Source organism: Anthonomus grandis, chromosome 2, assembly GCF_022605725.1.
Source record: "Anthonomus grandis grandis chromosome 2, icAntGran1.3, whole genome shotgun sequence".
Taxonomy (NCBI): Eukaryota; Metazoa; Arthropoda; class Insecta; order Coleoptera; family Curculionidae; genus Anthonomus; species Anthonomus grandis.
Genome location: NC_065547.1, coordinates 279,613 through 295,612, shown reverse-complemented (window position 1 = coordinate 295,612; position 16,000 = coordinate 279,613). Strand labels below are relative to the sequence as shown.

The window sequence follows — 16,000 nt, the reverse complement described above, 5'->3', positions numbered from 1 at the left end:
ATATCTCATGATATTTTGTAGGTGTTTTTATTGTACTGTAGGATCGTGTAACTTTTTCTATTTGCCCGAAAACACGATCCGCTGGCAAATACGAATGGCCGCGTACCGGAAAGGTAAGACTTACCTGACATTACTTTTACGCTCTTTAGACCTAAGATTTTTATTTCCTTTTTCTACTACCACGATCCGTATCACCAACTGTATGATCCCCTGTCACAGGGAAATCCATTATTTTAAATTTATTCCGTAAAAAAGAAAGAACTTGAAAGTACTCAAAATAAACAACACTTCTAACCGCAACAAGTGTAACGACAAACAAATGGCAATAAGTCCACGGTGCAAGGACAAACTTCTGTTAGTTTATCTACTGGTAATGGACATATACCATATAGAAAGTCCAAGGTATGTTCATTATTTAATTTGCATGGGACAAAGTGCAATTGGAACGTCTTTTGTAGCATAATACTGTAGCAAAGTGTATATAGTTTGCAACGCCATCTTTGGTTGAAAATTTAAAAAAAAGGACAAAATGCATATGGAAAGTCTGCTCCTCATATATTTTTATCTATGGTGGGAATTGTTAACTTAACCTAGCTTTTCTTTTGTTGTTAGTTGTAATCACTGGTATGATGGTTGAATGTGGCGGGGCGGAATAGTCTGCCACCCAATATGGCTACCAATATGGGGACATTTTAACTGTCGTATTTGACGATTGTCTTGTCTCTTTTAAGTTCTCTTTGGGAGGAAAACAAGCCAAGCCTCATGATTTTCTTCCAATTTAAAGTTTTTAGGTAATTTTATAGCTTTTTGTAGTTTTTTTGAGTCCTGGGTTGATTAATTATTTTACAAACGTGCCAACATCGAATCATCGTGCAACTACATAGAGCAGGAGAGAGGTAAATTTTAATTATGACATACCTAAGTATTTTCTAATAATGTTTGGGTGCATCTTGGATGTATTATTATTTTCCAGGATATAATTATAGATTTAATCCTTTTTTGGACATATCTATGTCACTGTTCTCAATTTAACTTTTTTTTGCAGTTTTAATTCATAAACCTTCACTGGGAAAATATCAAGTATTTCCTTTTCCTTGTCTTCGGTCACAGAAATCATAGATTTCTTTAATTTCCATTGAATCCATCCTTACAAAAATCTTGTCTGTCATGTAAGTCCGATTAAAAATGTCACCAATTTTCGAGTTTGCTCCAAACACTTTTCTGGTTCGTGGAGTAGAAACACCTATTTGTTAATACACATATCCTTCTCAAAAACTGATTTCCCTAATCGACTTAATTCACCTTAAGTTATGCACATTTATGGATAGCCGTGGTCATTTAGTCAATTTAAAGAAAAAGTTTTGGTTGGTTTATAAATATTTAAACGATGAAATCAAATCCAACTTTAAAACCACAACGACAATCTTTAAGTGTTGATCATTCTAGAAAACAGAAAAAGTTATGACAATCTAAAATGCCTTTAAAAAAACAAAAATCTTTAATATCCTCATTTAATACGCATGATACACAATCAGAATAATTTTGTTTTCTTTAACTTTTTAGTTAATGATACTAAGATTTTAGTATGTAATATCTTATTTTTTTAAAATACCTATAATTACCTTATAATTACCTGAGACATTTTGATAATAAATGCTATGCTTTTTACAGTTCTATTTTATTTACTGACCCATAATTAAAATCATGTCATTAGCTAAAAAATATAAAGTAAAATTATAGACTAATATAAAACCCTTTAAAGTATTATTTAGAACCTTAATAAAATTGTGATCACAACTACTGTGATAATCAATACTTAGTAATAATAAAGACTTACATATTTTGAATCATTAAGATGAAATACTTATTAAGATAATTAATTTTAACCCGATTAGGATATATTGTATACACAATATACTGCCTTAATATGTTTTGTTATGTTTCATGTTCCATACTTACTGGAAACAACCCCACTGACTTGTGACATCTTTACCCGATTGTGAATAACCAAAAAGTCATATTTTGTTTTTATTTGCTTATGCTAAAAAAATAAAATTGAAAAAACATACATATTAACTTGTACATGTGTATTTGTGTTATATCTAGTCATTATTAATTAACTTATTTACAATAAGAAGCCAGATTTATTTCAAGAGGTTCAGTTTCTGTGTTTATAAGAGTTTATATTTTGTTTTCCATAATATGTGGATATATATTATTTTGTTACAATTGTATAGATGGTTAAAAATATATATATTATGTTTAATTTTTTATTTAGGTATGTTTGTTACATGTTTCTTATAATGTTTTATACACTTATGGAAACAAAAAAAATGTTTACTTTAATTCATCTTAAAATAAAATATTTAAAACAATTTAGTTTTGTTTTTTTTTATTTAAAATTTGGTCCGATATCTGTCGTGCCAATTTATAATTCTTGGTAAGTATCTATAGCTAAATATCTTAAATATAAGCAATGTCTTGAGAACCAAATTTAAATTAAATAATATTTTAGTTGATGTGTTAATTCTTGATTAAAGTGATGAGGGATGTCTGAGATGCAATATTTTTATTTTTTCTCAACATTTAAAATTAACGATTTTAATTAAATGTGGGTATTTCTAAACTGATAACCATATTGTTTTTTTTAAATAAAATAAAATTCTATTTAAATATATCTCATCACTCGTCTCAACATTTGTAATTCTGCAAATTACTTCAAATTTAAATACCTGGCAATAGATCAGGCTTACATTTCACGCCACCCAAGATGGTTGCCCCCGTCTTTGTCAACAACGTCAATAAAGCTGTTAACAGAATTTCTGTCTGTTTATTAGGCAACTCTCTATATTTGTGTTCTGTGGTTGTAATGTGATCTGTGTAGGTCTAGGTAATGAGTTTTATAAGCGTTCTTTTGGTGAAAAATATCTTAATGACCACACATTAAGATATTTTTCACAAGAACCATTATCAATACATCAATCTTTCCGACTCCGACGATTAAGAGACCGCCACAGTAATTATTTTTTTTATTCCAATGCCGATAATGTAAACACTCTCGGCTGAGGGTCCGGCGTATTTAATATTCAGCACTTCTCTTATTTTTGGTATAATACAGTGATTTCTTTGTTCTATAGTTTTTGTAAAATGATCTTTAAAAAAGTATAAAGGCAGTTCCCTTCTAATCTTTGTTAGAAACAGTCGTTTTAAAAAATATATTTCGTGTTTTATTGAAATGGGTGTTTTTTATTTAAATAACAGCATCTCGACCTACAGCGGTCTACAAATGTATTTTTTAGGCCTGATGATGCTCCGATAGGAGCGAAACACGTGTAGCTTTTAAAAAATTATATGGATTTGATGAAACCGTGACTTTGTGTTTTTACCTTTGTTTTGAAAAATTTACGGGATATTACATTTATTTATTTTAGGACCAACCTGTATATAAAAAACCTTATTGTTTCCTTCATAATTTTATGCACAATTTCATGATTCTTAATGCCCTATTTCATTTTAAATTTATTCAAGCGTGTTCAAAGGTTTCATGCTCAAAAAATTCTCTATACCGAGAATTTTTCATCACTACTAAATGAATTAAACGACTTAAAACTCTGATATCATAGAGATTTTAATGAGTCTCATTAACTTTAGCATCTTTACATCAGCGCTGAACATAAGTCCATTTTACCACGTATTTTAAAATCCGCAATCCGTTTGGCCCTTTGTCGGTGCATGCAAGGCATTAAACAATGTCTAAACTTCACTAATGAGTATTTATGAATTCCTACCATTGGAAACAACCTTGAAACGCAGTTCGTTATAACATTATTTATTGTAATAACTTACACATGCAACTTGTGAATTGTTAATAAGTAGAAAGCGTGATGGTAAATTATGAGCCTTATATAATAACTGGAATACTCTATTTGCTTAACCTAATTGGATATGCTATTCCAGTTTATGCATGTATATTAATGATTAAAATAGCTAATTATGATGGGATCTAAAAAAACTACAAAAGCGGAAGAAAAATTTACATTTCACGCATTCAAAACAAATGTGCAAAAAAAATTAATCCTCCGTATTCGTGCTGTCTTTTCTATAGTCTGATGGGCAAATTCAAGCAACATTCATATATTTTTCCGAGTTTTTAATTTTATGCATAAGCGGCCGGAAAATTGGTAAAAGATTTTGATAGGAAACTAGACTTAGGGATTTATCTTAACTCTGGATTTTTATATGAAATAGTCTTATATAAAGCAAGCAATTGTGAATTATTTTCTGAATGTTTAAGTATATTTAAAAAGAAATAAAAAATAGCCACTTCTAATTCAACAAAATCCAATAACATACTCACTCAGAAATGAATTTAGTTCACCCACCTGAAATAAAAGAATATATTATTAATTTATTAAATTCCCTGTTTAGTTTTAAACACACACTATAGGAAGTGCATAATTAAAGATACAATAGTAACGCTCAACAAATAAATAAAAGACTGCAATACATAAACAAATACATATTTATTCTACACAAACCTCTCTAACATTCTGATTTACTCTCTCTTGATGCTCTTTCTTATCTCCAATATATTTATTGATTTCATCGAGTAATTCGGTGGTGGGATCCACGCTCGGCCTCCTGGTGCCCCAGATGCTCTTTCTTTGAGATTTTCTACTGCCTTCCGAGAAAAAATGATTGAAACTGTTGCTATTACTTGGCAATTTTTGAGTTAAATGCTTATTATCCAAACCTCCGGAATGGCTCGTGTACGTATCGAAATTTTTATCCGTAAAGTAGCTAAAAGAGAAAATGAGTGGGTTTTGACTTTGAGTATTTTAACAAACTTTATAATATCAAATTTTCTGTTTTATATTTTAAAGTTTCCTGTAAGAGGCTTATTAGAAGTTAGTTATTCCAAAATATTATCTAAGTTTGAAAGGGGATTACATATTAGTTTAAAAAGCTTTTATTAAGTATTTTATATTCGCATCTATAAAAGTACCCAAACAAGACGCGATTATTAAAATAAATGTTAATTTTTGGTTTACACCAAATGTACATTTTTGCTTGAACTTCAACTATAAGTATGGGATGAAATGTGAGCGTGATATGCGTTGAGGAGTTGTTTTACTCACATTTAACAAGAAGGTTTATTACATGCTAATAATATACAATTATTATTTCATAAAAGTTAAATGTATTAAGGATGTTAATAAAATGCGTTTAATAAAATGACATTTTTTTTTAAATAACTTTATTATCAATGTGGATTTTTTTTTCAGTTTGCAAATGTGTTTTATGCATCAGAGGGCATTTTTTGATGTACAGGGTCTTTCCCCATATATTGACCTCCCCCCCTACAGGGGTAATGCAAAAAGTTAAAAAACTAAATTTTAATACAAAACTTTTGGGGTTTTACTTTAAATTTTTGAATCCGATGTCAAATTTTTTTTTTTTCGTTTAGAAACGTCAAATTTTGACAGATGATCAATTTTTTCTTATGGAACACCCTGTATATGACTTCATAGTTAAAAAGAGCCGAATTTTCTGATTTCAAATATATATAGTTGAACTGTGTTTTATTAAACCGTTTCGGAAATATCGGGCTCCAAACTTTAAAAAAATAATATATTGAATATCTTGGTAAGCGCTGCATTGTTATTGTTTGGCGTTTTTTTTTAAGATAAATGAATTGAGTAGAAACAATAAATGCAGAAAATTTATTATTACTAAGGTGATATTTAGCATCTTTTTGTTTACATGGATACATTATTTTAACAATTGTTAAACTTTAATTTAGACGTAATTATAACTATAACTGCTCTATATGACCACCACCATTATCAATACAGTTTATATAATCCTGCTCAATTTTTTGTATTGTATTCCTTATAAATTGTCTCGCTCTCTCTATAATGAGCTCCTCGACATTTTCAGTTCTCTGTTCGTAAACTTTATTTTGCAGGTAACCCCACAGAAATGAATCAAGAGGTGTCAGGTCTGGACTCTTTAGTGGCCAACGAATTGGCCCAGTTCATCCAATCCACAGGTTATATCTTTCATTTAAAAATCTCAAAACGGGTAACACATTATGCGGTGGGGCACCATCTTGATGCCAAACTATCTGCTCGTATTGCCTTATGGGTAGATCTTCAAGTTTAGCTTCAATTTGATAAGTAAGCATCTCTAGGTATCTCTCTTCCGTCAAGTTGCCGTTGTAAAAAATAGGACCTGGTCATTTAAAATTCCACACCATACATGTAGAGATTGCCGCCCTTGAAACTTAATTTCCCTTGTTATTCGGGGGTTTGTTCTTGACCAAAAGCGAACATTTTTTCGATTGTAAATGCCCGCGGTTGTAAAGGTGCACTCGTCGGTCCACAAATTTAAAAAAAAAAAGTTATTATCTTCTTCTTTTAGCACTAGCATCTCTTGACAAAATTCCACCCGTTTATGGGTTAGAAGTACTAACCCCACACATAGTCAGACTATTCAGGTCGTCCCTTGCTCAGGGCTACGTCCCAAAGTTATGGCGTCAAGTGAAAGTCGTCTTCATTCCGAAACCCGGAAAAAGCGATTTTACAGTTCCCAAATCGTACCGACCTATCAGCCTTACCAGTTTTATGCTGAAGGCGATGGAGAGGCTGATTGATCGATATCTTAAGGAAAGCATCCTGGTCAACAAATCACTGCATGTGCACCAATACGCCTATCAAGCGGGCAAATCCACGGACCTGGCCCTACACCACCTCGTTAAGAAGGTGGAGGGTGCTCTGGGTAGTGGCAAGGCCTGTCTGGGTGCGTTTCTAGACATTGAAAGGGCGTTGGACAACACCCCTTTTGTATTAATCTGCCAAGCACTCGAGAGCCGCGACTCAGAACCCTGTTTGGTTAGCTGGATAGAGGCCGTGCTCTCGAAACGTCATGTATCTGCCCAGCTCAACAACGAGATTGTCGAAACGTTGGCGGCTAGGGGCTGCCCGCAGGCAGGAGTATTTTTTTGTTTACAAATCGAAATTTCAATATATTTTTTTTCTATTGGGTGCATGTTAATTTTTTTTATATTTTGTTAAATTTATATATGACAGGAAAAACACATGCAATGCATCGACATACAAACATCGATGTAGTAAAACGCCGATGTTTTAAAGGCATCGATATTATCTTTCGATGTTTCATTGCAATGTCCCAGCACTAGTCCTTGTGGTACCTTGTGGTGCCTTGTGGTTGACAGCCTGATTAATCTTTTAAACAATGCTGGCCTATACACACAGGCCTACGCTGATGATCTGGTAATCCTTTGCCCAGGGAAACACGCCGTCTCAATGCAGGGCCCTATGATGAGAGCCCTACGTATGGTGAACATATGGTGCCTCTCGGGGGGTCTCAGGATTAACCCCAAAAAAGCAGAGCTCCTACTATTCACGAGGAGACGTAACTTTGGCACGCTTTCTGTTATATCTTTAGGTGGCATGCAGCTGCATTACTCCAGGACAGTTCGATTTCTGGGAATCAAGTTGGATCCCAAACTCTCCTGGCACGATCATGCAGACACCAGAATAAAGAAGGCCACCTGCGCGCTATGGGCCTGCAGGCGGGCTTTCGGCAATACCTGGGGTCTGTCTCCTAAAATCCTCCACTGGATCTACTGGCGCATTGTGAGACCTCTTCTCACATACCTATCGGGGCTATCGTTCGGTGGCCATGTACGGAGAAAGCGAAAATTCGTGCTCAACTGGACAGAGTCCAACGTCTTGCATGTCTCAGGTCTTTTAACCGGTCACTGGCACTTAAGAAGCCATCTCCATACTATCGGTATTGCGGACAACCCGGAATGATGATGGTGCTGTGAGGAGGATGAAACCGTTGACCATATAGTCGGGGAGTGCCCAGCACTCACGCGCGCCAAGTTCAAATACTTGGGTAACACTTTCAGTGTACCGAGCGACTTTAAGTCCTTCAGACCAGAGGGCCTTATCGGTTTCTCTAAGGCCGTTGGGCTCTGGTAACCCCCGGTGGGGCATGACGGGTCGCATTTAAACATTCCGTACATGTATTTGGCACCTAGGCCCACGCCATTGGTCAATTTGAAATTTTAAGCCAATCAGGTACGAGGTGCGAAATGCGCGTACAAAATGGAAATTGGTGCGTAAACACGAGGTAACTGATTTCTCGACGCCATGGATGATGCAATAAATTTGCCATCTCAATTTAAAGATTTCGAAATATCACCAGAAAAATATAGAGCAAATTTATTAAGTGAGATTGATGCAAAAGAGTGGATGCAAGAATACGTTTTTTTAACAAATTCTAACTGGAGAGTGATTAGTACCAAAAATAACACTCCTCATTACATTTGCAAATAAGTATTTAGTTATGTTTTTGTTTGTTGTTCTACCTTATAGCAATACGTAAGATACATCGATGTTTCCAAAACATTAATATTGATTATCAATTTTTTACCGACGTCTTAAAAAAAGGTAGAGGTTAGTTGCTTTTTTATATTAGTTCCGAGTTCGCGCATAATTTATTTTACTGTCATATATATCTATTTTTTTATATAGCGAACACGAAAGTAGTTTTTAAAACGTTTATTAAACCGAAGGAAAATTGTCATGACAAGGGGAAGCAAGAAAAGGCCATTTGGTCGTCCAGCAAGTAAGGAATCTGTCCAAAAAAGACCTAAGAAGAAACACAGTCTATCACAAAATATAATAACTAACCAACCAAATTCAATTAAACATGGCTTATTGCACTAAATGTATTTTTTTCTTATTTTTAGTGTTATTGGTAATTATGTATTATTTGTTGTTCTTAAAAGTATATTTTGTCAGTTTTTAGGCTTTCATTTTACGTTATAAACATAACAAATATTTCCACTTACGCTTTTCGTTTGTTTCTTTTTTCTTCCCTAGAAAAGAAATTAACTAAAACAAATAATTGGTAGGTATTTTTGCGTTTGTTGTCTCAATGTCGAACTGACATTACTGTGTTACATTTTGTACGCGTGTTTGGCACCAATTTCGATTCCGTACACGGATTTCGCACCTCGTACCTGATTGGCTTAGAATTTGAAATTGACCAATGGCGTGAGCCTAGGTGCCAAATACATGTACGGAATGTTTAAATGCTGACGGGTCCATCAGGAGACCTATATGCACAACTGCCTTGGCAGCCCACTGTTTCGTCAATTCATTCATTCATTCATTCATTCCACCCGTTTATTTCTTTGCTCTACACTTAAAATTTGAAAAGGCAATACTCGATAAGCGAAATATTTATACTTTTTTAAAGTTGAATAAATTTTTTTGGCCGATCGATCAAATTAAATTCTGGCATCTTCTGGAATGATTTGGGTGTTCTAAAAAGAAATTCAACATTTTTGATGGGCAATTTGAGGGAAACAAAGGCCCGAACATGATAGCGTAGATCTAAATGTATTCAAAAATTAGTAAAAACTTACCTACCTTCGAAATATAGCAAAATATGTAATTCTTCTTCTGGATCGACAAGAACTGTCCGACGTTTTCTTCGTAGAGTTTTCCTGATGCAAAATGCTCGTTCTATATTTTTAAACATATTTTTTGCCGAAATGACACGTAAAGGAAAGGTTCGACGATATTCCTCTCTGGCGGCATATGCGTTATTATTATTTTTATAAAATATACGGACGATGTCACATTTTTCTTCTTCCCTGTAGGGCATTTTTTAACATTTATGGGTCAACAAACAAGAAATGACAATGTCATCAGAATGATTTGTTTTTTAATAAATGTCAAACAATAACAATGCAGCGCCTACCAAGATCTTCAATATATTAATTTTTTAAAGTTTGGAGCTCGATATTTCCGAAACGGTTTAATAGAACATAGTTAAACTATATATATTTGAAATCAGAAAATTCGGCTCTTTTTAACTATGAAGTCATATACAAGGTGTTCCATAAGAAAAAACTGATCATCTGTCAAAATTTGACGTTCCTAAACGAAAAAAAAATTTTTTGACATCGGATTCAAAAATTTAGTTTTGTATTAAATTTTTTTTTAACTTTTCGCATTACCCCTGTAGGGTCAATGTATGGGGAAAGACCCTGTACATCAAAAAATGCCCTCTGATGCATAAAACACATTTCCAAATTAAGAGCCGCACTAGATTTAGTGTGATATATTGCTCGGTTACCTTATTTTGCCCTCCTGTCCAAACTGATTGGCTTCGATGCTTTCGTTATCACAGTTTTCCATAAAATTAATATAAACGTTATTGGCCCCGTTGGATTTTTGTGTTGCCGCGATATTATCGTGATCGGACCAGGTGTTATTCAATTTGTACATGAGACTCCCGCGGAGACTATGGGACGGTTTGGGAGATACCTGGGACCTTTTCGGATGCCTAAAATTAAAAAATTCACATAAAAGAGACTATCTGATTAAATAAATCAAGTACTCACCTGCATTCTTTATGATGTAAAGTACTATCACTGGTACTGATTATTCTGCCTCTAATACATTTCTTTTTCGTTTTCTTTTCGAGTTTGGCTTGGTTCTCGAAGTCGGCGATAAGTTTTCGGATAATTTTCAAATTTTCCGCGGTTTCCGCGATCTCACCCGAACACTTTCTTTCCATTTTCTTTTTGCCCCCGTGGTTCGCTTGCAGCACCATTTTTTACACTTTGCTTGTTAATCGGTTAATAACATAAATAATAATTAAATGCATCTTTCCTATAGTTTATATTTGAGTATGTTATATATAGTTTATAGACAGTGCTGTATAGTGCAGTCATTTGTATGCTTAAATACCTTCAGGACCATATATTTCAATTTATATTGAAGGCAAATAATGCAAAGCTTAATGGCATAACTTAAATGAACCTGACTCTCCTTTTATTAATTTTCGATTGCATTTTTTGTTTGAAACGATATTCAGGTAATTTTCGTGAAAATCAGTGAGAAAATACAGGACACGTTTTAGTAATTAACTTACATTTTTTTTATTACATACCACTGAAATCTAGGATACAACCTCGAACGTTGCATTAAGAGAGGAACGAACTAAAAAATCCTGCATAACTTCTTTATTATTAATTTTAGCATAATTTATCTATTATGTAAAATTGTTGGCTACCCTCTTGCCAATTCAAAGAGGCATAAAAAATCTCTTTGAGATTTTTGGCTCCTGAAATATGGCTGTTTGAATTTTGGATGACGTCAGTCCTGGCTTAAGATTTTGTGTCGGAGTTTTAGGTCGATTTATCGTGATCTAGAAATGTGAGGATCCTCAAATAAAGTTTGTTGGGGAGATAATTATTTGCACTACAATATTAATTCAACTAGTTACATCTCTAAACCCCATACGAAACCAGATAATTTATATTCAAGCTCAGATGCTCTATGTAGAGAGGATTGAACTCAAAAATCCGCCATTACTTCTTTATTATTGACTTTAGCGTAATTAGTGTTTTATAAAAAATTGTTGGCTACATTGCCAATCCAAAGAGATATAAAAAATTCCATTAGGATTTTTGCTTCTTAAGATATGATGATTTGAATTTTGAGTGACATCAGTTCTGGCTTAAGACATTAGGCTTAGAATCTTTGATCGAGTTCACAAGATGCACACATGCGAAGATCCTTAAATGAAGTTTATTAGGAAGATAATTACTTGAACTACAATATTGTTTAAACTTGCTACATCTGTAAGTCCCATATCAAGCGATATATTTGACACTCAATTTTGGTTGCTCTAGTAAAAGAGGATAGAATTAAAAATCTTCCATAACTTTTTTATCATTAATATCAGCTTAATTCATATTTTATAAAAAAATGTTGACTGAATTATTGCCGATCCAAAAAGATATAAAAAATTTCATTAGGATTTTAGGTTTATGAGATATGGCAATTAGAATTTTAGTTAACAGCCTCAGGTAACAACTTCTAAGAGAGAGATGAGAAATGGCTTCAACTGCCTAAAATTAGGAAAAAATGTCCTCGAATGCCTGGAAATAGTGAGAACTTTGAATGCTTAAAAAAAGAAAGTTTCTTCATCTGCTTAGAATTAAGAAAAAACAACTTTATATGGTTAAATATCTGAAGTTAATAAAAAACAACTTCAAATGCCAATAAGACTGATAAATTGCTTTGGCTAAACCACTAAAGATACGAGTTTAAGTGCATCGAAAAAAAGGCTTCCAGTTGCCTGGAATCATTAAAAAAAACGACTTCGACAACGATAAAAATGGTAGACGACTTCAAATGCCTGTAAAAAATATGAAATTATTTTGATTACTTAGAATTAAGTGAAAATGACTTCAAATGCTTGAAAAAAATTGATAATTTGCACTTTAATAGTGACTTGATTTATTATATGTGTAAATCCCGTAGTAAATAAGATATCTGACATTGAAAAGTCCATTAAAAAAAGGATAGGACTCAAAAATCTTCCATAAATTTTTGAAAATTGATGTTCTGCCAACTCAAGGAGGTATAAAAACTTTCGCTGGAATTTTTGGCTTATGAGATATGGATCTTTGAATTTTTATGCTTCATATTTAAAAATCGGGACAGACATTACCAAATTTTAAAATAATTTAATTTTGGTCCTAAATGAATTATTTGAACATTTATGTATTATAAATGAGCAGTGGCAATATCGTTTCGAAACGACATAGCGCCTACCAAACATTTTTATCTAATAAAAAGTTTATTTTTGTTTAGAGGTTTTTAATCAAATTATACATTGTAAAAAATTATTTGTAATTAGTATAAATAATTTTTTATTGAAAATTTTCATTCATTACTTATTGTGCTGGGTAGGAAAACGTTAATTTAAAAAATAAGAAATATGTAATAAATCAATGGAAAACGTGAATTTAATAAAATCACAATTAATAAACTAACTTCAAGTCACTAAAGTAAAATGAAAAGACTGCTTTACAAGTAAATGCATTGAAAAAAAACTGATTATAAACTATATTATCATTTTTTGTTTTTAAATTAAATCATTGCAGTGTTAGTTCCAATACTAGTTATGATCAAACTTACTGCATCGACAATTTTATGATATTACAAAATTTGGTGAAAGAATGTTGTAATTAGAATATTGAAATATATAGGTTTAGTATTTGCTTATAGTATTCTTGGTGTATAGTATTTCATATGCTTAATTATTGAAAGGAAGAAGAAAATAAATTTCGTTCAAGTATTTAGAAGATATATGAACAATCTTCAACTATACGTTTTAATAGATTTAATAATTTATTCAAATTTAAATTAAAAAATACTTTACTGAGTCTAAAGCCAAACGTTTTTAAGGTAATAATCTATTGTAGGCTACTTCTTAATTGACTGTCCATTTTACGACCTTCGTGTATATGAAACTTCTTAATAAAGGTAATAAGTCTAGGTATAAGTAGAGGTAAATTAAAGGTTTGACGAGTATTATAAAGAGCAGTAAAAGCCTGAAACTTTAAATGTATCTATAATAAAAAGAGGTATAAGGGTGAGAATTGGAAACACCTTTAAATAGGATAACATATTTTGGGTGCAAAGCAAACATTACGCGCTAGCTGTGGTCCTAATATCTGGAACAATATCTTCATCCAATATTATTTCTGCTACATCACACTTAAGTCCAATAATGTGAGTTTTATTTAAGTTTAAGTAAAAGCAAATAGCACTGAACATCTTTAACCCTTCATTAGTCGCGCGGATGACACTGGTCATCCACGCCTCATTAGTCTAATACTGCATTTCATTGGTTAGGATTTATCACGCGAGCTTCTATGTATCGTCCTACAAGTGATTTAGGTACGTGTATCAGTTATTAGTTTTTGACTGTTGTCGCCTCGGTACAGTTGTTTGGGTTTTCACACATATTTGACAGTGGATGACATTGGTCATCCGCGCGACTAATAGTGCTATCAAATTGGATTTTGGTAAGTATTATTTGTTTTTACTATATTATCGCAGTTTGCATTGTCTAATTTCTTTTGAAATTGATACTTTTTTATGTAAAATATGTATATTATTTTCAATGACAAAATGTAGGGTTATATACACGTTTTGCCGGTTGGATTCTATCAATTGAGTTTCAGTGTATATCGAGATCGAGATTAGACAGAGAACGCATGTATGTAAACAAATACGATAGATGCTGAAGCAAAATTCTATCTTGCTTTCTACAGTCTCCCGTCTCTGTTCCACGCATTGGCGCAAAAATTGGCTATTGTAATTTCTAATTGGCACAATGTGTATAATATTTTACTGTAAAAATTGTAAAAAGTCTGTTTTTTTTAGATTTTCAAAAATGTCACAACCAAAAAGATCAAGAGACGAACGTAGCAAAGATCCCATGAAATGGTTGCAATGGTATAATGAAATGAAGGAAGATGAAAGTGAACCGGAAGAAAACGAAAGTGAATCGGATAATGATTCTGTATATGAGAGCGAATATGATACAGATAGTGAACAGGGAGCTGACGAGGAAAGTCAAGTCTGGATGGAATGACGAGGTGGAGAAAAGGCAATTTTCCTCTCAATGTTAGAACACGGGCTTGCAATATTTTAACGCACTTGCCAGGTCCAAGAAAAGAAGCTCGCGAGTTGAAATCAGAAATTGATATTTACAATTTATTTTTGGACGAGGACATTATTGGGACCATTGCTAGAATCAACAAATATTTATATCCAGAAAGTTCGTGCTAAATTTGGAAGGGAAAGAGATGCTAGGGAGACTGATGCTTTAGAGGGTCGAGCTTTTATCGGTTTGTTAAACCTTATTGGATCTTTACGCTGTTCTAAAAAAAATTTAAGTAAATTATAGGACAATTCAAAAGGCAACGGTCTCGAATCATATTATTTATGTATGTCGGAAAGGCGTTTTAGATTTCTTTTGAGATGTCTAAGGTTTGATGACATTCGGGATAGGGAACAAAGAAAGGCCTTTGATAAACTAGCACTAGTTCGAAAAATAATGGAACTGTTAATTAAAAATATTCAGAAGTATTTTTGTCCAAGTGAATATCTTACTGTCGACGAGCAGCTATTGTCATTTCGAGGAAGATGTTTATTTCGACAATATATTCCAAGTAAACCTGCCAAATATGGTTTGAAGGTTTTTGCGCTTGTCGACTCGAAAACAGCTTACACACTAAACTTAGAACCATATGTTGGCAAGCAGCCAGATGAGCCATATAGCATTAGCAATGCGGCTGAAGATATCGTCTTCCGTTTAGTGGAACCAGTAAGAGGAACAAATAGGAACATTACTGGTGATAACTGGTTTTCTAGCCTTTCCTTAGCAAAAAAGCTACAAAGTGTAAACCTCATGTATGTTGCGTCAAAATAAGAGGGAAATACCCAAAGACTTTTTACCAAACAAGAGCCGACAAATAAATTCGTCAATCTTTGGATTTCAGAAAGATTGTAGTCTGGTATCCTACTGCCCCAAAAAACAGTTCTAATATTATCTACAATGCATTTTGATGGAGCCATAGATGCTTCAACAGGCGAAGCACAAAAGCCAGAAATGGTCACTTTTTATAATATGATAAAAGTTGGGGTTGACCTTTTGGATCAATTGTGTCAAAAAAAAAAATAACGTGCAACGCAGTACAAGACTATGGCCCATGGTAGTGTTTTATGATTTTCTGAACATAGCAGCAATAAATTCGTTCTGTATCTATAGGCACCATTGTAAAGCTTCAACAACAAATACCAAAAGAGCTGAATTTCTAGAAAATCCAAGTTGGGCTCTAATAAAACCACAAATAGAACGGAGAGCGAGCATCGAAACCCTCGCAAGGGAGCTTCGCAGAAGAGCTAAGTTACTTGTTGGGACCCAGGAGGAGGCAGTGCAACAACTTGATAAAACCGGTTCACGAGGACGGTGCTATCAGTGTGGGAGGCAACGTAACAAAATGAGCAGAAAATGGTGTTACAAATGTAATAATTGGGCCTGTCGAGACCACCTTAAAAATATTTGTACCAGTTGTGTTGAGAAT

General features: G+C 33.2%; 1 protein-coding gene across 18 annotated transcripts in view; it reads right to left on the bottom strand.

Moving 5' to 3' along the window:
* LOC126750684 (potassium voltage-gated channel subfamily H member 6) overlaps positions 1-16,000 on the bottom strand; it is a 232,324-nt gene that overhangs the window by 85,512 nt on the left and 130,812 nt on the right. For 4 of the 18 annotated variants that reach the window (XM_050460380.1, XM_050460379.1, XM_050460377.1 and 1 more), the window contains exons 2-4: positions 10,451-10,675; positions 10,183-10,392; positions 4,539-4,800 (exon numbers count right to left, since the gene is read on the bottom strand). The exons of 8 other annotated variants lie outside the window; for them this stretch is intronic. In XM_050460380.1, the coding sequence (XP_050316337.1) occupies positions 4,539-4,800; positions 10,183-10,392; positions 10,451-10,662 (684 nt within the window). In that variant the 5' untranslated portion in view covers positions 10,663-10,675. Of the gene's footprint in view, positions 1-4,538; positions 4,801-10,182; positions 10,393-10,450; positions 10,800-10,983; positions 11,260-16,000 lie in introns of all 18 variants that reach the window. 6 more of the 18 variants (XM_050460376.1, XM_050460371.1, XM_050460373.1 and 3 more) reach the window with 5 other exon arrangements.